Source organism: Nyctibius grandis, chromosome 14, assembly GCF_013368605.1.
Source record: "Nyctibius grandis isolate bNycGra1 chromosome 14, bNycGra1.pri, whole genome shotgun sequence".
Lineage (NCBI taxonomy): Eukaryota > Metazoa > Chordata > Aves > Nyctibiiformes > Nyctibiidae > Nyctibius > Nyctibius grandis.
In genome coordinates, this window is record NC_090671.1 from 15,625,869 (window position 1) to 15,652,159 (window position 26,291).

A 26,291-nucleotide genomic window follows, 5' to 3' on the forward strand; every position below is an offset into this window, starting at 1 on the left:
AGGTCTTGTCACCTCCACTTTCTGCACTACCATTAATAAGCTCTGGCAATGTCTCAGAAAGCAGGAGAGCTGAGAACAGACATCACCTCTATTTCCACCTCTGCCCAGCACGCGCAAGGTGTCCCCGTTCAGCCCGCACCTGGGGCTAAACAATAACCAGTGCTTCTGTCACCCAGTGTGCCCTCCCCGACCAAGAAAGGGAATTGGGAAAGGAGGGAAGCTCGTAAGTTAAAATTAAACAGATTTAATAAAATAAGAAAACCGATATCAATGCTAATAGAAAACACACAAAATTATACTTAGCCCACAGAGTCGTGGTGAGTTGCTCCAGGGATAACAATCGTTGATGAGAAGGAGAAAGAGAGAGAAGAGAGCAGAGCAAAGAACCCCCCTCCCCAACAGCTTTCCCATTTATAGTGACCCTGATGTTAATGTCACAGAATCACCTGTGGGGCAGCCTGGGGCAGCTGCCCTGGGTTTAACTGCTGATGGCCTCGATCACCAGCCACAGCTGGGCACACACTGAAACAACATGGAACAGAAAAGGGATTCTGTACAGTTTATCCCCATGAAACCAGGACACAATGTTACAGAGTTCACCCGAGCAAAGAGTCTTCAGACATTTTACAAGTAAAATATATGTGATGTTATTGGCCATAAAGCTAAGAAAGCTAAAGCTGCTGGGGAGGCTCCGCACTCGGGTCTCCAGGCAGGACAGCAACTGCTTCAGGCGTGTGGCTTCGAGACTTTTGGAAATACTCAATTCGTATTGAAACAAAACCATCATAATTCCATTTTCTAGCAAGTTTCTCAGCCAAAAGGACGTCATTGACCCAAATTTTCATTCCTGTGCTGATTTACTTTGGTTTGCGGGGCACGCGATGCCTTCTGCCACACTCTCACACAGTCAGCAGCAGCCTGTGAGCAGCTAGCACGGACAACGGCCTGGGAAAAGGGGGTTTAAATGGCTCTGGAGCCGCTCCAGGAGCCCGCAACCCGCAATGCAGCGCGCGATTCTGCCCGGCTCCGCCGTGTGCGGCTCTGCCCGGGCCCCGACACGCGTGCTCCTGCGGGCCGAGGGGCTCGGAGCGGAGGCTCTGCAGGCAAACGGCTTCCAACACCTGATGGCCAGACCCGCGGGAGCCGTGCCGGGCTCTGCCCCGCTCGCAGCCCGCGCTCAGGCTGGGCCAGGCCGTGCCACCCCGGCTGCCCCACGGCCACGCGCGCTGCGGCTGCTGGTGCTGCGAGGGGCCGGGCAGACCCCGGCACACGGGATCCAGCTGTGCTGCCGATGGAGCCCTGACAGCTGAACAGACAATACATATTTATAGGGTCTCCTCCGTGACAGGAATGCCAGAGCCTCGTGCAGAAAATAACTCGAAGGACATAATTAAATCAGTTAAATGGCTTGGGAGCAGAGACATGGCTACAGCCAGATTTCGACTCTCGGGGCACAGGGAACAACAATGAGGAGAGCAAGAACTATAAAAGCTCTCTGACCAGCTCCTTGCTTTTCTGTAGTTAATAAACTATCATCTGTGACACAGGCCTGAAACGAGCCCCTGCGCACAGAGCACCGGGCACGAAGGCAAGCGTTCGGGGCAAGCAAGCACCGGGCCAGCATCGCCAGAGGTCACGGACGTTACGGGACGGCGAATCCAGCACAAAGAGCAGGAAATCAAAGATCACTCGGTTCATTTTCATCTGCTACCGTGATGCACAGCACGCAGCGAGCTCCACTGGCTTTTGGGAGCCAGGAGCTGGGAGAGGAGCGCTGCTGGCGCAGGAGGGGCCTGCCCGCAGGGGACGCGAGGATTTCCCCAGGCCAAGTCTGTCCCCAGCATCACGGCCCAGGGTTTACCTGTGCGTTTCACTTCCTCACATCTTAGGGGGAGAGGACTGACCACAAAAATTAACAAACGTGGTATGAAATATACAATAGCCACCATTAACATCATATTTATTGTTATTTAGTTGCTCAGTAAAACATATACAGATATGTACAATATGCATGAATACAGAAGACTGCACTTTACATATTTAAAAAAAAGAAAGAAAAATAACACTCAATTTCATGAGCTATTGTCACAGTCTTCCAACCAAGCATTTAAGAAATGAATTTAACAAGAATCAAAAAAAAAAAAAAAAAAAGAAAAAAGATTACAGGATTGCCTAACACACAGCAGAGTCAAGTTTTCATATTTTACATGTGCAATAACATTTTTCAGAAGAGTTTGCTATGCAGTACGGATTACCAGTGTTTTGAGGTTTTGTGTTTTTTTTTTTCTTTTCCATGAACCAAATTTAGTACAAAGAAATAACATCCTTTTGCTTAAGGCTGTTTTAAAGCTGTAATATTCTTGGGTAGTGAATATTGATAAAGTTATAACTGCCGGAAATCACAGCCTGCAGTTTCATCAGTCAGGATCTATGAGCGGATGGACTCAAACCAACAATTTTAATAGAGAATTTCTAAGACAAAAATTAGACTATTTCCTCCATTAGCCTTAAGCAATAAAGGAGAAACAATTCTATAAAAATGGGTTATGCTCTTACACACCATCCATCGAGCAGCTGTGAATCTAGTAGTTGAGAAAACCTTACACTGCAGCTTAACAAAAACAACCAAAATTCACCGGTTTGTTTCTGCCCGCGTCTCCCCCGGCAGCCGTACCTTCCCTCGCCCCGTCCCTCCGCGCTGCTGGTGCCTGGGAGCCCCAGCCCAGCCCCGGCCGGGGGAGGGCAGCCAGGCTCCGCGCAGCCACGGAGACGTGCAGGGTCTGGGACAGTCCCCACCGGACCTGGGTGATGCTCGTTCCGATGCTCATTCCCTTCCACCCTAACCACACAATGAATCCTTACCGATGTGATGGAAGTCACCGTAACTAAATAAAAATGAGTCTAAACCCTCTCTCACAGATGCTCTAACAACCGAGCTGGAACAGCGGAGAACGCGTAACCCCAGGAAAAAGTGATCTGGAGAAAATTCACAAGAGTATTCAATAAATAAGGCCTATTCTTCCCTTTTTTTTGGCAAAGAGATATTTTATCACTCATCCCAATTTAAATGTAAGAGAGATTTTGCTCAGTTTGCTGCTACATTTTAACTTGAAGATTAAGTGCAGAGATGCTTTTAACAACCACCAAAGGCGTCAGCGAGCTGGGTCAGGTCAGTGACGTCCAGGCTCCCCCGACCCGGCACTGGGGCACGGGGCTGCGTGGGAGACTGAAAATGCCCGAAGTCTCCAGAAAATGCGAAGCCGCATTTTACCTGTTGTTCATCATCCAAAGCAAAGCTTGTGCATGTTAATGGCACATTTACCACAGGTCTTTGGCTTCTTGGTACAACCTCCCCGCTGCCTGGCAGCCCTGTAGGACAAGCACATGCGAGTTCACCTTGCTCTGGCTTCACCCAGGCATTTGGGGAACACGTGGCTCAAAAAATTCCACCCTCTGTTGCACCGGTTCATCCTCTGAAGGAAGCCTCGAGCCGTGCGGCTCAGCAACGAGGGCTGCGAGCAGAGGCCAGACCTCGGGTACAGCCCAGCTCTGCCACCAACGAGCCTCCGACCCAGCGTGGGCTGACGCTGGCTGTGCCTCAGTGTCCCTCTCCACAACAGAGTGCACCCCACCTCCTGCACAACAGGCTTCTACCTACAGCTCTCAAACATGCTTCAGTTGGAAGTGTTATTATTCAGAAGACTAAATCATTTCAATTCTTACCATGTAGGGCTATGCTGATATTTTATATATGTTAAAAAAAATCAGTGCATTCAGTGTCAAATTAATGAAGAAAATGAGTACAATGAAATTGCTGCAGGCAACACAAGCTTTGTGACAAAGCTCTGGCCTTCTGCATACGCTGTCAGTACCAAATACTCCAGGTCATAAGCACGAAGTGATGCCTGTCCTGGCCAGTCATATGTACCCTTTCTGTTCTGATCTTTGGCAAAAAGCAAAGGAACCATAAAAGCGCAGGCTGGTCCTGGCGTTGCCAACAGCTGCCCCGAGCAAAGCTCGCAACGTCTCCTTTTGCTCAGTTGATGTCACTTAAATTAAGCAAGATCAAACGGATAGGAGGTTAGCAAAAGGATTGCCTGCGACCATATCATTCAGCAAAACAACAGGGACAATAAGGCCCAGAAGACACTCAGCCGCTGTTTTTAACTCCTGACTATCTACAAACCCCGTCCTCCCGCTGCAGCCACTGCGGGGCCCAGCAGTGCCGGCGGCGCCGGGGCAGACCCAGCTGCAGACACGTCCCTGGCTCCGTACAGCCCGTCCTCCTCGTGTCATGGGATTTCAAACTTTGGATTCCGCTGGGTTTTAAGGAATCGCTTCCACTTGGTATTTCTGTGAGCAAGTGAACAAGTCCCAAGTGGATGCGAGCAACAGCACCAGCTGCAGAGAGCAACCCAGGAGAAAAGGGTGGGTGGGACCAACTGAGTCACCGCTTCTCCTCGAAGGAGGATTTCTCTTTAAAAGCCATCTGCAACGTTTGATGCGGCGTTCAGCGAGAGGACTCTTCCTGGTAGCGCAGGGTGTGCATCCCCGAGCCCAGGGAGCCTGAAAAACCTGTTCTCTTGAACACAGCAGGAAAAATTAAAAACAAAGGAGTAAGCCACCGGGGCGCACTCGTACAGGAATGCCACCAGACATCCCCCAGCTCATCAGCCCCAAGTCCTTTGCTAGACAGGATTTAAAGTTAAACACATACTTGGGTGAACCGGGACTTAAAAAATCACAAGCAAAGAGGCATCTTCCAGAGTGGGGGCTGACAACTATTTTTCTCCCAGGAGGTATTTTGCCGGGGACGGTGATGTTTTATCGCAGGTACGGGAGGAGCTCTGAGCTCGCGGTAGCACACGCACCCACAGAAGGTACAAACCATCCCAGCCTTCTGTTCCCAACCAGGCGGGCGTGAGGCAGCTCCACAGCCAACTGCTCCGGGATGGGCAAAAATCCTCATCCTCGTGGCAGCTCCAGCTTCAATAAAAAGTAAAATAATATTAAAAATCAAGGTTCAAAACTATGCAAATATATCCCAAGTCAAGTCACTGACCAGACCCATAAGAGGAAATCGATCCATGCACGGTTAATAAGAGCACATTCAAATAACATTTCCAAACACTGAGAGTCTCTCTGAAGCCACGTGGGACCGAGTGAGGATTTCAGACCACCCCGCGCCGTTGGCATTTTAGGCAGAACTTCCTCTCCATTGGTGTCTACTGAGAACATTACTTCAAAATAATTAAAGGCCCAGCACAATCATGGAAGATAAAATACAAAGCAGTCTTCAAGCTCCATCCCTTGAGGAGGGACACATTTTGTGAATTCTTGACAGAAGTAATAAATAACCCTGGCGAGGCCGACCTTTATTTCACAGCTAAAACCTAAATCTCCAGTGACGTTATTAAGCTTCAGGGAGCAGAGGGGAGTGAGCTGGCCCGGGTGGGGTGGGACGGCTCACGCTCCTGTACTCAGAGGAGACACAAATAATGGGCAGCGTTACGTAAAACCACAGGAGTGTCGGCTCATCGTGTCAGTCGGGTTTTTATCTGGTTTGCTTCCAACTTTCTTCTCGAATGAGTATTATCTATCACGAGCAGGAAAGTATGGTTTTCCTTTCATTGTGTGCATCCAGTAACACTGTTCTTCAATGCGTGGCAACAAGGGGGCCTCGAATGAGTTCAGGGGGGTCTAACGCGGGGTCTCCCTGCCCTGGCAGATTAGGGAACGCTGGCCCTGGGCATACAGCCCCCCCGCATCCCCTCCCTTGGGCCACCCCCTGGCTGCTGCCACTGCACCGGGACGGCCGTGGCAGGAGCTGGGGCACCCCGCAGACAAGTACACAGAACGCTGGACCCCCCTTCCCATCAACTGCATCTTCCTTCAGCTAAAAATGGGTGACACACGGGCAGGGTGCGGCCGTGCCGCCTGGCAGGGCTCTGGGGACACCGGCCACAGCTGGCCACGGACCCAGCCCCAGCTCCAGCCATGCCGCCAGCTCCTGCTCTGGGACACCGCGCCGTGGGACCGCACACGCAGGAGGCGTGCGGGGGGTCTGGGGGATTTTTTCCTGCAGCAGTTATAAAGGGGGAACCGTGGGAGCATCACCGGGACCCGGAGGCTGCGGCCACGCCGGGGGCAGCCCCCGCTCCGCCTCGCAAGCAGCGAGGGGGCCTGGGCGCTCAGTGGAGGAGATAACGACTCCCAGTTATTATGCAAACTTCCTGCTAGACTTATTTAGAAACACTTTTCTGTACCTTCCCCGGCTGTGCCTGAACCAGCCCGTTCACGACAGAGCTCCGTCTCTGGGCTTCACCAAGGTAACTACAGGAACGAGCGTCCTCACCTCGCAGGGGGAGGCGGAGAGCAAGCGCGGCTCAATGTTATTAATAACAGAACATCGTTTTCTCAGGAAAGGGCAGGCTCGTTGCCTGAATATTCAACAGAGCATTAACTGTTTGGTTTGTATGTGACTGGCAAAAGCTGGGTGTCAATATAATATATAATATATAATATAATGATGACCATTTCACTTTAACCGGCGTTTATTCCTGAACTGCTGTTCTTCAGGATCACCATTGTAATAAGCACTGAACAAAGCAAAACAAAAAAAAAAAGAAAAACAAAGCAAATGAGGAAGAAAAGGAGGAGGAGGATCTTTGTCTTATTATGACATACGTGACTTGGACATACGCTGAGATGAAAAAGGAAAAGGCCTCATCTATAAATGTATGCCAAGGTTACAGAATAATGGGAAAAAGTGGTCTAGCAGGAAAATCTTAAGCAAAAGTGTGCTAACTGCAGAAGGGTTAACACTGGTAACATACTGTGGCAGAAGATTAAAAAAAAGTTGAGGTTTACTTTAAATTAACCCTTTCCAGTCCATATGCCACTAAGCAGGTACCAACCTAGAAAAATAGTCCACCTAGCAGTAGCGGCCCTTTGAAATTAAAAAGAGGAAAAAAAAAAAATAATTTCTTTTGTTCAAGTCAGGGCGGCCACAAAAGTCCCAAATCTGTTGGAGATGTCCGAGTGCAGGGACCTCCACGTCGGCACCGCAGTCCGGCCCTTCGCCTCGCCCACGTCGTCCGTGCAGTGGACCGAGAGGCACTGCAGGTGGCTGCCGCTCTGCGCCGCCGCCGTCTTGCTCGGGGGAAGGTCGTGGGCTGGAAAGGGTTCACAGAGAGAGCGTTAGGAGACCTGTGAATGCAACCCCACCGCCTCACACCACCGCGGGCCGGAGCGGGGATGGCCCTGCGTCCCTGCACCCGCGCCCGTGGCGTCCCCCGGCGTCCCCACCACTCCGTCTTCCCACCCACAGTGAGCTGCTCCAGATGGTTTTTCACCAAAAATATTCTCTTTCACATGCACTTGTTTTAAAGCAAATCAGCAACACATTTGAGCGCCGGGGGTGTACACACGACTGGTTATGTGTGTCCTGCAGCACCGTTGGGAGCTTTCGCTCCCTGTGCACCCTCCATCTCTGAAACCAGCATGGAAACCTCCCCAAGCAGGAAACAGCCCCGAACCCTCCGTGTGCTCCAGGTCGTTCCCATCATCGGCCTCTTACAGACACGGGTCTCCCTGTTCACCTCTTTTAATGGAGCACCACGATAACAGTTTTCTTATAATTTCTTCATTTTACGACTTTGATCCTTAGCCACCATTAGTTTCTGTTAACCACAGAAATTAAAGAGTTTAACTGAAACATCCTCTACAATGTCCCAGGCCTTCTTCCTCTGGATTTCACAGATAATATGGAGAGTAGCTAGAAATGTTCCCTCCAAAGCTTACTACCACGTACTCGTGACTCGGTCCCACTGTCACTCCATTATTTTTCCTTGCTTCCATTCTTAACACTTTCAAGTAATCTCTGTTGCATTTTTCTCATCTTCCAAATTTGCTTTGGTGCACGTGCCCTCTCCCTGCCCGGCACAGCCAGGGACATCTTTCTTTCATCACCCTCTTCCTCGCTGAAATCAATCACTTCTTTAGTGCTTCTCCACTCCTCTTAGTCAAATCACCAAAATAAGCCCAAAGACAAAACCCCCACACTTTATCCCTCGCCTTACAACCCCTCCACGTCCCCAGCAGCCCCTCCACGTCCCCAGCAGCCCCTCCACGTCCCCAGCAGCCCCTCCGTGGGCCTTCTCACAGCCCCTCTGACAGGGCAAGGCAGCGGGTGCTGGGCAGCCCGGCTGGGGCTGGCAGCCTGGCGCGGGCTGGGGCTGGCTCCCCTCTCCCCAGGAGCCGGCCCACCAGCCCCGAACACCCTCTCGGAGCCAACGCACCCCAGGAATGCCGCTGCTTCTGCCAGGGAGGATGCCCGCGCCGATGCAGGCAGCCCCCCGACCCTGGAAGGAGGGCTTTGTGTGGGGTAGAAATGGTGAGTAGACAGAGGAACGGTGCAAGGCAAGACAAAAAAAGCCAACATCATCCTGCCAGGCAGCCTGCAGTTCCTCTCACCCTCCATTTGGTTCCTATCCACCCAGAGCACAAGAGGTAAGAGCAGCCCCGCTGCAGCACCAGCAAACGCAGGGACCGTAATTTCTCTGGTGGACCCTGAGTTCCCATCGCGCGGGGCTGAGGGCGATGCTGGAGCGGGCCAAATGTGCCAGAAAACTGCTGTGAACGTTTAACCTCCTCAAGACCTTTCTTCACATCATCTTTCTCATGTTCCACGGAGCTGAGCAGTGCGGGTTTACCACACTTCATGGAGCAAGTTGTATTTGTTTCACTTAACCAGCTGCTACACCAGATACAAAAGGGGAATTGAACAGCTTGTTACACCATCACAGAAATATTAAAAAATAATCTTAAGCAAGTCTGGAAGTCCTTGATTTAAAATGGAAAATGCTTTTAATGCTTGGTTATAGGATGTCAGAGATGCTCATATTCAAAATAGCATCATAACACCATACAGAGAAACTAATTAGAACCCGGGGCCACAGTGCTGTAAACGACGGGAGCAGGAAGGCGGCTCCAGAGCAGCGCTGCTGCCTGCTCAGCCGTGCGCCGCGTTAGTGCAACCATGTGCAAAGCCAACACAAAGCTCGTCACACACCTCAGCCCAGCGCAGCCGCGCTCGGGGTTTGCATTGCCGTGGGACACCCCCGCTCCCTGCTCGAACAAAGAGTCACACGTCAGCGGGTCGAAGACGCTCACGTTCTCCGACCCGCGCAGTGGATTACGGCCCCGCAGCTGGGGCTGGGTTTTTTCAGTCAGTTCTGACAAACAAGCAGTACCGAGGAGCAGAGCTGAAGCGCAGAGCGGAGCTCGCCGTGCAACACCCAACGCAGCTGGAGCGGGCACGGCTACCAGCCGCGGGGCTACCAGCCGCGGTACCGCACACCAGTGAGTCCCAAGCCGACCTTATGACGCCACTTTGGAAAAATCACAGGGAAAAAAAAGATTCCCCGAATAAATGCTTTTTGACAAAGTGTTCTATTTAAACTTACTATCCTGAATGTAAATACACCTGTATAACTTTTCGTTTATAAAATGTTTAAAACCCAAATGGGATTCTGCCGAGAACTGAGAAAGGGAAACAATTTTCTTATTTGTATCTGTTCACATCCCTTACAATGCACACAGTATTTTTAATATTTTTTATGCTTAGGTCGCCCTGAACACACAGGACACGCTGGTCTCGGCACAGGAAAAGCCAGCGCCTCGAGATTAGTCTTTGTGACAGCAGCTTTCTTCCTCTGCCGCAGAGAAAGAGGAAAGAGTCCCACTGCTGAACTGCTGCCACGAGGGGCCCGGGGGTCGCGGCGGTGTTTCTGCAAGGAGCATTTAGTGCAGGGCTCCAGCAGACCGGCCTCTCGGCTGGGGACACCACCAGGAGAGGCACAGATGGGTTCCCAGAGCAGGACCCGATCCTAAGTTTGCAAAGTTAACGCTGGTTGCCACTGTCCACATGATGCCTAACCAAACACCACTGTGGGGGAGCTCAAGCTCTCCTGGTCTAGTGTTAAGAGCACAGAAAACGATGCGTTCAAATCCAAACAAAAAGAGGATGAGAGCCTGCAGTAAGGCTCGCATTAGCACAAGTGTTCTCAGAGTCAGTCTGGAGGGAAATACGCAGTGCAATTTATTTTCTTCCAATATTTCTGCCTTGACAAAGCTATGATGCTTTTCCAAAAAAAGCCCTTTGTATTAAAAAAGGAAAGCTGTGCTGATCCACCTGACGGGAATTATGTTCTTAAGCATGAGACAGCGCCTGATGCTTGCCCAAAACAGTAATACTCTCCCGGCAGACTTGTTTCACCAGCCTTCCTCGCTGTCCCTCTGCCTCCTCCAAACCAGCAGTGCCCCAGCAGCTGCAGCACACACGGGCAGTACCTGGGGTATTGTCAGCAGAGACCGAGGGGACTCAGCACGTTAAAATCAGTCAGGTAATGCAGGATGGTGTGATCACGTCACCCCTCGCCGTTGCCAGGTTTCAGGTAGAGCACTGTCAGTCATGAAGCACACCTCGCCGAAAGCAAGGAGCTTTCAAACAAATGACGTTTAAACTGCCTCTATTAGCAACTACTGCAAGAAAGGTGTAAGTGTTGTCAATGAAAGCAATGCCCTTGTAATAAGGGCCACCCTCCATACCCGAGCTCTCGAGATGGTCTGGGTGGAGACTTCCTCTCCAAACCGAAGGATGTGACACAACAGAACCTGGGACAGATGCAAGTGAAACCACCCGGTTCAAGGACAGGCTGTGCTGCTTGAAAACAGCAAATGTTGAAGCAGAGGTAAAACGTCACACGTAAGTACACAACGTGTCTGCAGGGGAGGCATGAAGCGCAAAGCCATACAGTGACCAAAGACCACAAGGAGTCTGGAAATGGCTCAGTCCCCAACAAGCTGTGGTCAGTGCCCATCCTGGCCGTGGCAGCCCCCACGACCCTGTATGCAGTGTGGGGTGTGGAGGCAGGGAGGACAGTCACCTGCAGAGCGACAGCCACCGCGCTGCCTGCCACCGCAGCGGGGTTCTCCGGCGCCCGCCCCTCGGCGGCACCTTCTCACACACCGCGGCCGGGGGAAGTCACGGTGGTCCCAAAAGCCAGTTACTGCACGGATCGAGCTTCAGTTTCTAGCACTGGAATCTATTTCTTCCTTTTACCTTAATTGTAACAGCCCATCCCAGCATTAGCCTGTCCAGAGCAGCAACCCACACTCCGTAGTTCCAAGGAAGATAAAGACGAGTAAAACCCAGCGCTGTGTGTCCCAACCAACTGTGCAAAATTGCTCACAGCAGAGAAAACGCCTGCAATAACCACTGACTGCCCGGGAAGCTAACAGGAGGTTTGATTAATATTATTAGCTCAGCTTGTGCACAGGCACTTCCAAGAGCCAGCCACAACACCTGGAAGAGCTGGGTGCCGATGGCAAAGAAATATTTGCAAACATGCATTGGAACATGGAAGTGAATTAAGCCCAGCCATTTTCACAGCCCTCCCATGCTTGTGTGCAGCCACTACTCCAGCAAGTTTGTTTATTGCAGTTCACACCTGTATGTCTTAGGTAAATATTTCAAAGTATTCCCTGAAGAGTTTGCTAACATTCAGCTGTTACAACAACACACAAAATCCACGGTAAGAAGCGCACCAGGCAGCTGGGGCAGAAGGGCCGGGCTGCTCCCCCCGCAGCGGCAGGGGCACGCGCAGACAGCGTCACCTCCCAAAAGACTAAAAAACCTTTCAGTGGCAGCACGGCAGCTAACACAGGACCTTGCCACCCGTGGGCAGCCCGCAGCTGGGACACAGGGAGAAAACGAGGAGTTCTGCTCCACCAAAAATTCACCACACACACCACAGGCTGCTTTTTCACATCAGCCCAGGAAAAACACATTTCTCTCTAGTGACATTAGACCCTGACACTCTCCTCGCTGCTGAAGACACCACATATACACACTTCCAATCCCTCCAGCTTCCTTCTCACTCCCTTTTTCCTTAGCCCACGTTAAGCTGCTATGTAAAGCCTCTTCCCTCACGCAGCACCTTCATATGCATTCTCTAAAAATAAACATGTTCTCTTAACTGTGACCACCCCAAACACTACGCAAACCCAGGTGTGTCCTGATTTTTAGGTAAGCTAATCCCATTAAAAATGAGTTCTCCTCCAACGTTAGAATGCATTACATGCATTGTCTCTTGAGAGAGGAGATTAATTGAGGGAGGGATGGTGTGTAGTCAAGGCAACCGCGGATGCTACACAGAGGCACCGGGAGTTTACGCTGCTCTTCAGGTGCTGCTCGTGTCATTCCCCCCGCTTTTGCCACAACCACCACACCAAAAGGAGCGGGAGGCAGCGACAAGCAGGAGCGAGAGCACAGCCACCGCCTGGTAGGGGTCTGGTTGGGAAGGGGTTCCACTCCACATTTCAGCGTTCCTGCGAGATTGAAGTGACAAACAGGAGGTGAAGATCCCTGGAACGGCGCCTGGCCCCAGGGCTCGTCCCTTACACTTCTTCACCGGCTCTGACAAAGCCCCAGCCGCCCGCGCCGCCCAGGGTCCGGCCGCCCGGCACAGCACGGCCCCGCCGCCGCCCTCGATGGCCAGCCGAGCGTGAAGCCCCTGGATGGCTACTGATCTTGTTAAGGCTAAACCAGAGGATCTGGCCAAAAACACTATATTCCCTGACCAGAGATCAGTTTCCCCTTTACCATCTGATAACTACTCTTAAAGGGTGCGTTAATAGGCTTCTGTTCACTCTGCGCCCGTTAAGCAGAGGCCAAGCCACCATAAGAGGGAATAGATTTGAGTAATGATCTCTTATGAGGCAGCAAACCTACATATAGTGTTTAAAATTATTCCCTTAGGACAAGATGTTTTTCACCAAATCTCCCACATGACAGTTTGACATATTGGTTCAGGCACATAGCTCTGCATTTGTACACAGCACAGAATCATCTTTTTCAGTTTTCAAGAAAAATAAGGTCTGAAAACATTTCATGTTTCCCTGCACACTGGACCTACTCTCGACAGATTAATTTACTCCTAAAATTGTATTTTTAAACACAACCAGTTCATTTGTGTTGATGAACAAACGAGCCACCTCCTCCCTCACCGCTGCAGCACTGACCAAACCCCGGACAAAGGCATTTTCCCGACGTGGGAGCAGAAGTAACCACATGTTCTGCATGTGTTTATAAACACAAACGGGCACCTGCCACCTGCTTGCTCCAGAAACTCGCACCACTTTCAGTTTTCTTCACCTCTGGCAACCTGCGCCCCGCTGCGGGCTGGATCCGTCCCCCTATTCCAAACGCCCTGGGGCACAGGCTGTCTGGCTTTGGACTGCGCAGCACCGCGCGCTCTGCGGGCGCTCAGGGAAAAGCCCCATCTGCTCCATCACTGAAACCTTCCTCTTACGCTGATTTCGCTCCTTCGTTTGTCTTGTGTAACCTGTGCAATTTTTAAAGCCCATAAGATGCTTAAAGGTGCTACCCTCCCTGATATGAACAGAATTAATGGCAGTCAGAAGTGTTCGTGGTGAAGGTGAACAGCTGATGCCAAGGACTGGTGAGGGCAAGCACAGCCGAAACGGGCACCAGGTGATTCCCCTCTTTGCTGACCAGGAGCGCTGTGCAGAGATACTCCAACTCCAGGGCATCGGTCACAGCTCACTCATTAACGTCTCAAGAAGTCATTTGGCTTGGTCAGCCCACAGATCTGTTGCCAAGACCCAGCCAGCTGCGCTGTGGAAGCTTTTCTCACAAAGAGGGAAGGCTCTCCAGTCAAACACGTGTGCACAGCACGGAGCACTGTCCCACACCACTCGCATATCCTGCAAACCACCATTAAAGCATTTGACTCTGCTGCATGTGGACAAGACACTGCTCACCTGAAGGCAAGGCACGGCACGGCCGTCCCCGCTCACTCGGGCTGGGAACACAGCCCATTTACCCTTAACGTTGAGTGGTGCCCACCCCTCATCAGCCCATCAGGTCTGGCAACGTCCTGATCCTCAAAGCCTCTTCCTCCACAGACAGCATGATTAATTGGAGGTGCCTGCGACTCTGAAGGGAGCATGTATCAGCCCATGCTGCAAAGATGTTTGTTTTGCTCTCAGTGGTCTCAGGGCTGGCACGGAGCTCCATCGGTGCTCGCTGCTCGCACAGAATTCAGATAACAGAAACAGAGGGCTTGCTGTGAATACATATTTTTCTTTTTTCTCCCTTGACCTCTTTTCATGCTCCTGTTTTCACCAGGAGCAATGGAAGGATGCGCATACCGTGACAGGGAGGCTGCCCAAACCCACAGCAGCGTTAAGGGTTTGTTGTTACAGCTGTAGGGTTACAGTCAGACTGCAGCGTCCTACCCTACAGCTCCAGCACCAAGCCGGGCAGATATCACTTGAGGACAAACTCAGACCATCAGCCACATGCCGGTGTCTGAAGAAACTGGTGAAAAGACTGTTTAAGTAGGAAAAAATGCTAACCCTATCAGTGGAAAAGGTGGCAGTCATCTTACACGTAGAGTGACCTTGAAGATGCAGAATGAATGAGGTGTGGATGAGGGGAATGACATTGCTGGTTTAAAAATCGTCTTCCCTCCACCCTGCCGGGAGGGGACGAGAAAGGGGGAACACACAGATCCCCACTTTGCTGCCCACTGCCCAGCAGGAGAGCAACACGTGTCCATGGCTTCACAGAAGCTGTGAAACTGCCAACACCTACTTATTTCTCTGGAAGCTACTGTTAAATTACTGCTTTCCAACGCTACGACTCTCTGAGAAGAAATGTAAGCCCTGTGTCCGAGGGGGAAGCCAGAAGCTCCGTACCTTAGGACAGCACCAGCTCCTGTGCCCTGCTAGACGCCCACGGGGACAACGGACTGTTTTTAACTCATATCCTTCCTCTCTTTTGGCTACCTCCAGTTCCTCTTTTTGGTTTAACACGTTAACTCTCAGGCTGGCCTTACTGCAAAATACGCGAACCGCAGAGGGGAGTTCTGCCTGCCCCCCTCAAGAAGAGGCCGACGTCGGGGTTTTGTTTCTCACAAAAGACCATTCTTGCAAACCAGGTCCCACCACGACTCCAGCGCTGCGGTGCTGCTTTCTGTGAGCCTGGCCCTGCCTTCCCCACGCAGGCAAACTACAGCTCCTCTGTAACAGCCATGGAAAGGCGAGCTACTGACAGCCAAACCACGGTCTAAGCCAACCCAACCCAACCGCACGGCTCTCAACCGCCAGTCGGGCTCCCCAGTGCCATCACCGACACCGTGCTCTCCTAAGCTCTGCACTGTATGAGAAGCTATGGCCCTGCCCAAGTGAGGAAAACTGGCTTTAAAAATCAAACCAAACCAACTGCCACCAACAGTCAAACCATTTCTGGATGCTTCCAAGAGAAAACAAACGGAGTCCAGCAACTGCAACCCATCCCAGCACAGCCGACCCGATGCTCCCGACATTCACACGCTACCACATGGAACCGGTGAATCCTCTGGGAGCTCTGAATTATTTTTCGGGGCCTGTCCTCCCCCTGCAAAAAGCGAGAACTGCTCATCTCGGAAAGGAGTGAACTGCCTAAATCCCACCCGCCGGCTCCACCAGACTTACACTCGGCCCTGGCATGGGACAAACGGCTTCTCCTAACCCTCCTTCCAACAGGCCGTGGCTGTCTCAGCCACGTCCCTACCTCTGCGTCCAGCACATAACGTGAACAGGAGAACTCCGCAGTAGGAGTGAATATTGGTTGGCTGATGCCATGTTTTCCCTGCTGTTGGCATACATCACTTGCACTAACTGAACGCTTTGAGCCTATTTTCACCGAGGGTAACAACCCACACATCCGTGATGAGTAAGGAAATGATGGTTTTTGCACCCACTACTTTCAAATTTATTTCATATGCACGCAAATTATCACACGGCAGCTTTACGCACAACTCCAGCCCATGTGAAGTCCCTCTCTCGACATGCCCTCATTTAACTAAAACCTGTTCCTGGACACGGCCTAGTATTATTTCAGACAGGCCAAAAAGACGCTACTTAAATGTTCTACATCAAATCGCCACCTTGGCATTTAACAGGGAGCTGTTAGCGGTGACTAACGCCCGCCGTTGCCCTGTCCCGCGGGCACCACACGAGCAGCCAGCACCGGCCCACGCTCCCCAGAGCTCGCTGCGGGTCTCAGACAGCCTCAGGCCGCCGTCAGACGGCATCCCGGGCTCCTGCGTTCATCCATCCTCAAGTTGCTTCTTCCCGTTATGACGGAACCTTTGAATGCACGTTAAACGCTGAAAAATGGCTCGAGCGGGCCTGAGCTTCGCTCTGCCGCTGCACCACCACCGGCTCGACTCCTCGCCAGGGGACGGTGCCCAAAAGAGCGATATTTACCCGTCAATTCACTCTATAACCCGTTGTATCATTCTAGTAGGTTTTGCTGCAGCTCATTTCGCCTTGAGGACACCCAGGTCAAAAGGACCAGTATCACCTTCAGCCTAATGCGAGTTTCACTGCGCAGAGCAGGCTCCAAAAATAGCATGAAAATGCCCACTCACCCTGGCAGGGGAAGTGGGTGTATTAACGGAGCTTGTGCAGGCAATGAATAGATGGTGATTATGCACAGAGCGCCACAGAGGAGGAAACATGTAAATTCCAGCTTTCTCTCATCAGATTTGTGCAAGAGCTTCTACATAATTGCTGGGGAAAAAAATAGAAATGACAACAATAAGTGGGATATTTAAGCCCCGCATATTATGCATGGAAATCTCTATTTTCCTTAAATGAAGTGAAAACAGAATGAAAGAAGAAGATTCCCTTCAAAGAACTTTGTTTGTGGTTGCTTAGTTTCAGGATGCAAATTAAATGAGTACTTGTTAGCCAAGTGTAAAAAAGGGAATTTGTCTCTGAAATATTATCAGTCTCTTGTGAGGAGAAGGCTGGGATACAGCTGGCCAAAGACTTCTATGTCTTCAGTCTCCTTGTTCCCAAAGAAATCAGCAGGAGCCCTGTCCTCGTGTCCCAAAGCCAGCTCTGCACCCAGCTTGCCTGCCAGGTCCGGGACCGAGGGTCCCCCAGCTGCCCACCCCTCAGTCCCTCCCACCCCCCAGCTCTGCCCCCGGCTCCTCGAGGTGCCTCTGCCCGATCTATAACTCACAATTACGAGACCGTAACACAGAACTGCCACAGGCAAAGTCAATCTCTCCCAGGGGCCTCACACATCTGAGGCTCTCGCACACCAAGAAATGGTGATCGTGTGCGTTAATGCTCTGGGTTGAACCACACAAGTTCAAGGATATTTGTGAAAATACAACTGGAGCTTACCAAAGGCTAACAGTAAGCGAGAAGGAACAGCATCCAGGATCTTTAGCTCTTTTATCCCATTTATTTATAGCATTGCCTTGACATACATCCCGTTCCTCTTTAGGATACCTCCAGCTGCGGTTTGGTCTCTCAGAAGTAGCGGCTTATATGAGGGGACATTGGGAAACAGCCTCCCTGGAATCAAAAGGAGCTCAAACGATTTCACTGCTCAGAGTGAGAGAAAAGCGAGAGCAGAGACCCTAGAACAAAGCTGGGTCTCACCACAGCACCCGCAGCGCCGCGGGCAGCGACGGACACCCCCGGGCCCGCCCTGTGCGAGGAACACGCAAGGCAGAGGCGGGACACTCCAGGAACGATGGGTTTCAAATTCGGTTTGCAAGTCCCTGGTAATTAACAGACAATTTCTAAAGAGTCTACGAAAAGTAACTTAAAGCAGGATTGTCAGGAAGGCCGAGTTTGTTAACGAAGGGTCAAAATCTCTGCTGGAAAAACATTTAAGTGTTTGCAAATTGGACTGGTATCTGATGCTACCAACCCAAAATGCACTTTGTGGGTAAATTCTTGCTAGGTCTTCTCTGCTATAGAAAAATCCCAAATTCTGGTATACGTCAAATTTTGGTTTGGCTACAGAAAGAGATGGAAATGTTGCCATATAATGGACTTGGTACATTCAGAAACATGCCATAAAGCAGCAAAAGGTGCGGTGATTCAGCTGGGGGTCATAAATCTGAAAGAGGACCAGGGTTTGTTTGAACAGCACGTTTTAAAATTACATCTATCTGAACGAAAAGCAAAAAAATCATCAGATAGAAGAAATACACACCCCTGTGAAGGAGGAATGGCAGCAAGGGAAATTCACCTTAAAAAAAAAACCATAAAGAAACCTGGCTTTCTTAGGTACGTCTGTAAGTGCCACTATTAGGATAAGAAAAATATAAGCTCATCTTTTTCTTCCAATTGTCACATCACTGTGGAGTCTTCACAAAATTCTCAGAATAGCAGCGAATCAGGAGCAAAGAGCTGCTCAAGCAAGAAAGTCACGGGTAGACAGACTTTCACTGCTTCAACGAAAAATTAACTCTAAAGTTTCACAGGCCAGTAAATCAACAAAATGGGCCAGTACAACACAGGACGGACAGTCTCATCCTCAACCCCAAAGCTGAAATATGGGCCCGTGTTCCCTTTCCAGCCATACGCTCACGTGATTTATGACCCGCAACAATTCCAGTATCCCTGGAAAATGAAAAAATGGCAGACACTTGGCTGACCCGTGATGCTGGCAGCGGGGTGGGCTCTGCCTGACTGCGCTCAGGGAGGGGGCACCCAGAAGCGCCCCGATCGCCTGGCTCCTCGGAGAACGGTCCCCAGAGGCAGCGACGCGCTCTCCTGCTGCACCGCTTTCCATGAGCCCACATAAGAGTGGTGGAGGAAGGTGACCACCACGTAAGGACCACCTTGTAATCTCCACCTGCAAGCGTCCCAAGCAGCGCACCGTCTGCACTTTGAGCTCTGCCAAACCAGGCGAGACTTGGCTCTCCAGCACCCGCCTCACGACCATAACACAAACGCAAAGAAGGCACCAAACAAACAAAATCCTCCACCCACTGCTGAATCACATCTTCATTCACACAGGCGGGGCGAGGTGCAGGTAGCACAGCTTGAGTCATACAACCAAAACCCTCACCGAACCCCAGCCACCACTGCGGCATCAGCTAGGGCTGCTGCACGTGTAAACCACCACACTACGCACATCTTAGAGCCTGTGAGGTACCGAGTCAATTGGCCCAACATCAAACCTGGTTATTCCGTAGGCAAGGGCATTCTGACTGGTCTTTAGGTAGCTTCTAGGTGGCAAACCCTGAGTCACACCTCTGCTCAAAAGCGTGTCTCCAAACAGCAGCATCGCACACTTCGTGGATGGAAAATGCACTGAGAAATACAGGTACCCGTAATAGCACTGCAACAAATTATGCTGTCCTCCGTCCTTGTCAGAGGTGTGGATCCACACAGCCTCATCCTCCAGCCACAGAGCTGCCAAGGCAGATGAACTGCTCAGCCTGCCGGACTCAGATAAGAGTGTGAGTGAAATGGCAGCAGGAGCACCCATCGCCAACAGGACTGCAAGGATATGTGCATGAACAGAGACTGAACGCAGCGTCTTAACGCACCCACCTCGCCTCCAGTCCTCCAGGTCTTCTTGAGCAGAAGGCAGCTGTGCTGAAAGAGTTAATCCTGCCTGGAACAAACATCTCTCTGGTTTCTGAGAAAGTCAGAGGCTGCAGGGGAGCTGGGCTGCCTGCTCCCTGCCTGCCCTGCCTGCAGCCTGACCCCTGACATTTCCAACCTGCTTCTCCTGGCATGGAAAACTTAACTGTACGCAAACAAACAGGTTGGGAGGACAGATAAATGGAAGACAGAGGAGGAGAAAGGGAAGATTGCTCAGATTCCTTGTAATAGCCCTGATTAAATAACAGCAGCCACCACCAGACATGAGTGAGGGGCTGGCCTTTATCAGTAAACCCTGAAGTCTACAGCAAGACATCTCTGTTTAATTAATCCTGAAAGGGTCCCTTCCCCCTTCTACTTTCCAGGGAGGTTTTAAGGATCCACAAGTTTAAAGATACAGTGAATCCTTTTCACCTCTTTTCCTTACAAAACACAAGGGCAGAAAGCGTCTGTTTGAAACCACAGCCAGGATTTACAACCTCTACGGCAAAGACTTCCATCACGTGAAACCACGCAGGCAAACCCCACGGAGAGGGGATCTTTGATTTCGTCATACTCAACATCAAGTAATGTGTTTTTACAACAACCTGCTGGAAGTGTGCACACACCTCATCATAACCAGATATAGGTCTGCAGATTTTACCTGGGCTCGGGGTCTTCTGCCATCCCTACAGAATACCCATCTTCCAAGGGATAAATCTGCTCAGTGCTTGACGCAGTTTTACTATCCCCCACTTTCATCCAGTTTTCCCATTACTCTGGTGGCATCGACATCACTCAGTGATGGAAGAGACTGCACATACACATGGAGCAAGACAACTGCAAATGCTCCTGTCCCTGGTCCCTCACTTTGCTCAGGGAGGCTTGGGAGGACCTTCCAAGGCACCTTCCATTTCAGAAGGTCCCTGCCCTTTGATACAAGGTGAACATCATACTAGTGCAGAGCACCACAACCGAAGCCATCAGCCATGACTAGCCGCAAAGCTGGCACATCCCTCCACACCAAACCCTTCCTCAGCAGCAGTGGGAGAGCAGCTCCGCTGCCAGGGCACCTTCATCCCACCACTGAGCTCAGAGAGCCACAACATGACAGTGAGCACCCATCACAGCAACAACAGAAACTCATGTCCCTGGAGAGTGAACAGACCACCAGCACACACCATATAAGCCAGAAAACGGCTTCTGATGGAAGTGGCCCAGTGAGCACTTGCCAAGGCTTTGAACCAGTCCTTGACGGAGAGCAGGGCAGGGAAGGTCTGTCAGCAGAGTGCTCGGTCCCCGAGGTCAGCCAGCCACCTTAAAAACTAGCCAACCAACCACCCAACCAGCCAACCAACAAGCCAACCAACAAGCCAACCAACCAGCCAACCAACCTCCACCCCACTGGAAGGGCGTGCTGGCAGCCATGCCTCCTCCACTCCCACACAGCCACCTCCTTGCCCAGGAGCAGGCCAGGAGCTGGGATGCTGAACAGCAGAGCCAGCCGTCAGAACGGCATCACTAACACGGCACCAACTTACTCATTGTTCCAAACGGTTTTTAATTTTCACATATATTTTTTAAAAGTTGGCCTTGAGAGTTCATCCGTTCTTCCTTTTCCTCAGTAGCCACAAAAATTAGTGTTAATGCTTATTTAATCACTTATCTCCCCCATTTTCTTTTCCAACATTTCTTTTCTAAAGCCTTCCCAGCTTCAGAGAATAAAGACACACAAAACGGAAAAATCTAGTTTGTCACATTCTTTTTTTGATAAAAGAACAAGCATTACTTAATTTTCAAACCCCCCTTTTTCCATTCTCTTTTTTTTTTTTTTTTCCAAAACTTGAAAGCTGAACAAACCGGTGGTAGAATTACAGAGATCTATTCTTTTTGTGTGGTGTAAGTTGCAAAGACAGCAAACGAAAAAGTGGAAGAAAATCTCTGAAATAATGATTTCTGGTGCAATCAAAAGCAAAAAGAAGAGGGAGGGGGGAAATGGAAATTCTGAAAGTCTAAGTTAAAATTGTAAAATAAAGCTGTATTTGACATCAGCTTTATAAAATTCCCAGGAAAATAAAAAGTCAAAACCAGTTATTTTCTTGAAGATCTATATTCTTAAATACCTGTTTTCAACATAGTCTCTTTCTTAAAGAAGTACTGGGATGGGGAAGAACTGTGATGAACTGAAAAAATGTCTCTGTCTACCCCAAAAAAAAAATCATTATGCAATGACAAGAGACAATCCAGTATATAATCAAAGACAGAATCCTGACATGTTCAAAGAGAAAATTATTGTAACAGCAGCGACTTTGAAGATGAGAGGGGGTTTTTTTGATAGAAACAATGGCCATCAAGATTTTTACTGCAGCAACCAACACTTACAATCACAACTTAGTGTGCAGCGTGCCTGCCAGGTACGCTGAGCACCACAGCAAAAAAATTAAAAATCATGGTGATGCTTAAGAAATTCACACCCAGAGCGGAATGAAGCAGCCCTCCTCGAGCGGTACCGTTCACGCAGGGCAGCACTCACTGCTCAGGACAGGCGCGCTTGTCCTCGGGCACGGGACAGCCAGCGCAGGAGCAGAGAGCAGCCCACGCGTTGGCTGGCTGTCCTGTGTCCTCAGACACCGAGCTCCACGTCCCCTAGCAATGAGATGGCTGCCCAACACCGGGACACCCCGCTCAGCAGTGCCTGGTCACCTGCAGAGCACGGGGAGGGACGGTGCCACACGGTGACTGTCCCACCTGGCAGGTGACACTCGGGACCACTGTACCTGCCAGGGGGGTCTGTCCTGCGGGGCCTCGGCACCCCCCAGCACGGCCGAGGCTTCCGAGCACTAACACAAAACAGCACTCGGTGTAACCCTGTACACAACACCGCGCATTGCAAGCACCACATGAGGCAGCAGACTGTAACTACTCAGAAACGTTTCCCTTCCAGAGCTACTGGAAAAATGTTACAAAAATGGTTATTTTTGTGGGCTTTTTCATTTCATTTTACACAGAAACTCAAGAGCCAACGTCCCATCAATACAAAACTCGCAAGTTACAAAGAACTACACTGAAATATTTACATTTTCAGCATTTGCTTCGAGGGAATCGCATATTTGGCAGTAAAAGTCATCTTGCAATCTTCGCTGAACTACTGTGATTCACAAAAAGTGAATCACAAAAGAGAAATTTTGTGACTGAATAAATAGCTATTATGTAACCCATCTAATGAGGAGTATAGTATTTTTCTGTTCTTCAATTGGAAGACTATTGAAAGACGACTGAAAGCAGTCAAAGCCTCACTGACTATGAATATCCCTTTCCAAAACAGAATTTGGATTAAGCTCAGTGTCAGTTAGGAGCAACAGTCAGAAAGACAACAAACAGATGCCAAGTCTCTTGAGTAAGGTATCAACTCAGACGGAGAGTCACAAAGGTAGACGAACTGGTAACTACTCGCTGAGGGATCTTCAGACCCATTGAACACAGGCAGGGAAGCAACGTCTGGGTAACAAAGCCGTTAAAACCCCGATGCAGGATGGCTGTGATAGCCCAGATAGATTTTGGCTTCAACCAAGGTGTCCAAAAAATACATTTTCAGACAGTATTACAGAGAAGAGCTCCAGAGTGCTTTTACAGGCATCAGAACTGCTTTGAGAAAACAAGGCCTTACATTTTTCCCGTATTTCACGTTCTGGGGGATATCCCAAGCACAGAGACCCTTGGCACAGAGACCCTTGAAGAGTAATTTGTCACAAAAATGATGCGAAAGGCTGCTCAGCATTACTGCCAAAGTAATTTTTATTTTGAACACGGAGACTTTGAGTTGTATCAACTCCTATCCGTGTCTCCATCGTTACGAGTATTGCTTATACGTGGGAACCATTTTACCAACGCTATGAAAACACCAAACAATTTATTTAATAAAAGCATTTTCCCCACTGAAACTCAGCAGTGAATAGCTGCTTAAAGCAGGAATCTTTCTATTAGCCCTACTCCTACAGTACGGTTTTGTCCTCACCATTATATTAAAATCCTTTTATTAAAAAGGAAATCGTTAAAAAGTGTGAATTTGTGCTTTGGTATTCTGCTGCCCGAGATGGGTTGTTTAGGACTACGGCACGCTTGCTGGGAAGGCTGCGATGGCCCCAGCACGCTCGCCTGCGCCCAGGGAAGGACCAGCACAGCTCACGGCCACCGGAGCCGCCTCTGCCCGTCGGGAGAGGCTGCCAGGGGGAAGGAAAAACACCTCAGCTCCCCAGGGGCACACCGGGGCCTGTGCGAGATGCAATCGCTCCAAAAGGCAAAGAGCAAGGAGGCACCAACGCCGCAGAGGGACAGAAGGCACCGTCACCAAAGTCAGGTCCAGCTGTGCACTGTGTCCCACCGGGACTAAGCCCCAGGGACATGCAGCTCTCACTGCACGCCGCGGCCACGTAACCCTGGGCTTGGCCGTCCTCCCTTTTGGAGTATTTCTGGCAAAAATGACCCGGTACGTGACGTACTCGTGCCTCCATTGCGTGGTGGCCACAGGCCGAGCAGCAGAGCCAGGGAGAGCACAGCTGGCGTGCGCACCACAGGCTGCCCCATCGCACAGCACGAATCCAGATGTGCAGAGGGCAAGAAGCGCCCTGTGCCATATGCCCTGCGAAGGGATGGAGAGTCAAACTGCGGCACCAGCCTCTGAACAATCTATTTCCCATGAAGTACCTCGACAGCCCACAGCGGTCGTTCAGTGAGACTTAACTAAAGGGAGGGAAGCACCGAGGATAAAGACAGATCAATTTTGCTCTAAAATGTTAAATTAAACACTCCTGTTTAGGAAAGAATTTCATTAAGGTGAAAATATAATATAGAAGTACCCATTTAGGAAGAATGTGCTATTAATTCTTAGCAGTGTATGTGGAAGGGAAAATTGCATTTTTATCTAAATGGTTTTTCTGCATAAGCCATTTACAGTATTCTTTTGCAGCTCAGTAATGGGAACTTTTCACATTTCTGTTTGGGCCAGACCACTGCGGAAGGCAGGAGCAGCCTTCAGGAACATTTCAAATATAACCCCTTAAAACAGATTCCAAGAGAACCTCCACAAAAAGGAGGAGAAAGGCAAGTACAGCACATCTTAAAAGATGGCAGGAAAAGGAAAGGAAAAAACCCTCCATCTTAAAAGATGTAAGCCAAATTTTTGAAAGGGAGAGGAAAAAGTATGTATTTTAGTTTTTTTTTTTCCTAGGGGACAAGAAAAGATTTGGTCTTCCCCCCCTTCCTTGTGTGAAGCAGAAACAGCTCCTCTTCCACGTAGCACACGGTCCCGAACACATACAAAGAGCAAAGCGGTGCCGCGTTACCACTTTGAAAAACTGCGCAGGGATATTCTGAGCTATAACAGTTACTATTACATACAGTGAAAAAAAATGTAGGCTATGAAAAACTATTTTTATCATCATAAACAAATGCTCATTCCTCACTACAAATAGTTTCATACCATTTGAAACCGAATCTAAACAATAATTTCAAACAATTGACGTTATGATCCAAGTTTGCCTGATCTACTGCCATCAGGCAATAAGAATAAAGTCAAGTAAAAGCAAAAGCAGACTCGGAACTGACTGAACCAAGTCTTACCAGGTTTGCTTAATCTAGTACAAATAAAGGCAAACATAAAATACAAAGTTTTTAAAATTCTAAATGTTGTCATCAAATATCTCAACTCAAGTAAACACAAACCCAGACAGTGTACTGGCCTTGAGTTTAACAAACCAACCAGCTGATTCTACAAATAACATAGCAGGACTCACAAAAGAAGTTAAAGCTGTATATTTTCTAAGCATTCTTCATTTGACACTCTTCACCTCTTTTTTTTTTCCTGTGTCGGCTTTTATTAGCTTACTTCCGAAAATCAGTATAACAAAAAATTTTATCTTTCAAAACAGATGTTTAAAAGTGCAGCAGTTATGGAAACACAATTGGACAATGAAAAGTTTTTATTCCTTTTACCTAGCCGTACTCCTCACTGCAAAGCAGTAATTACAGGAATCTACTTCTGCTCTAAGCTTTACAGTAAGCTCTTCCCAAATTTAAGGCCAGCAACCAACCCTCCATTATGCTTAATAGGTAGACATAAAAACCTAATTGTATCACGATCTCCCCAACTGCCTGTTCTCCAGCTCCTGAAGCCCACACTTGCCTGATGCAAGGAAGAGATTGTTCATCTATTCCGTAACCGAAATATTTCGGCATCGTTGGTATAAACCACTCTAGAAAAAGCTACACAAAACACAGGAGCATTTGGGCAATTATTTGGAGTAAAACTTCATTGCTTTGTTAAAAACCCCCCATTTCCAGAGCGGTGTCTGTCAGCCCCTAAGCCAGACTCCCACGGCACCGCGGCAGCCGGCACCCAGCCGGCGCTGGGACCCCGGCGCAGCCCGGGCCACGGCACCCCCGGGACCCATGAGCACCTCAGCAACTAAGATCAGGACACGGGACACTAAGTTGATTCATCCACAGGACAAATCACTTTATCATGTAATATATAATACCACTTTGCATGCAGGAAGTTTAAAAGCAAAGATAAATAAATAACCGAGGCCACCGCTGAGCTCCCCGTAGCTTCCCCCGTGGCAACAGCCCCTGCACCCAGCGCGGTTTTAGAGCCGTCTCAATTCACACCCATTTTGCAGACAGTACAAGTTAACAGACGACGGTATGAAACTTCCCATTGATGGCAAATAATGATAATAAAAAAGAACCAGAATGAAGACATCGTTTGCTAGTCTTTTTTTTTTGTGATCTGCCTCTCTCAGAACAGCTAGTGTGAG

The 26,291-nt window shown here is 49.7% G+C and overlaps 1 protein-coding gene across 1 annotated transcript in view; it reads right to left on the minus strand.

Moving 5' to 3' along the window:
• Window positions 1-1,932: 1,932 nt before the first annotated feature.
• The window catches only part of MN1 (MN1 proto-oncogene, transcriptional regulator), a 37,643-nt gene continuing 13,284 nt past the window's right edge, over window positions 1,933-26,291 (minus strand). The window contains exon 2 of the mRNA XM_068412313.1: window positions 1,933-7,175. Coding sequence (XP_068268414.1) covers window positions 6,994-7,175 — 182 coding nt within the window. The 3' untranslated portion in view covers window positions 1,933-6,993. The remainder of the gene's footprint in view (window positions 7,176-26,291) is intronic.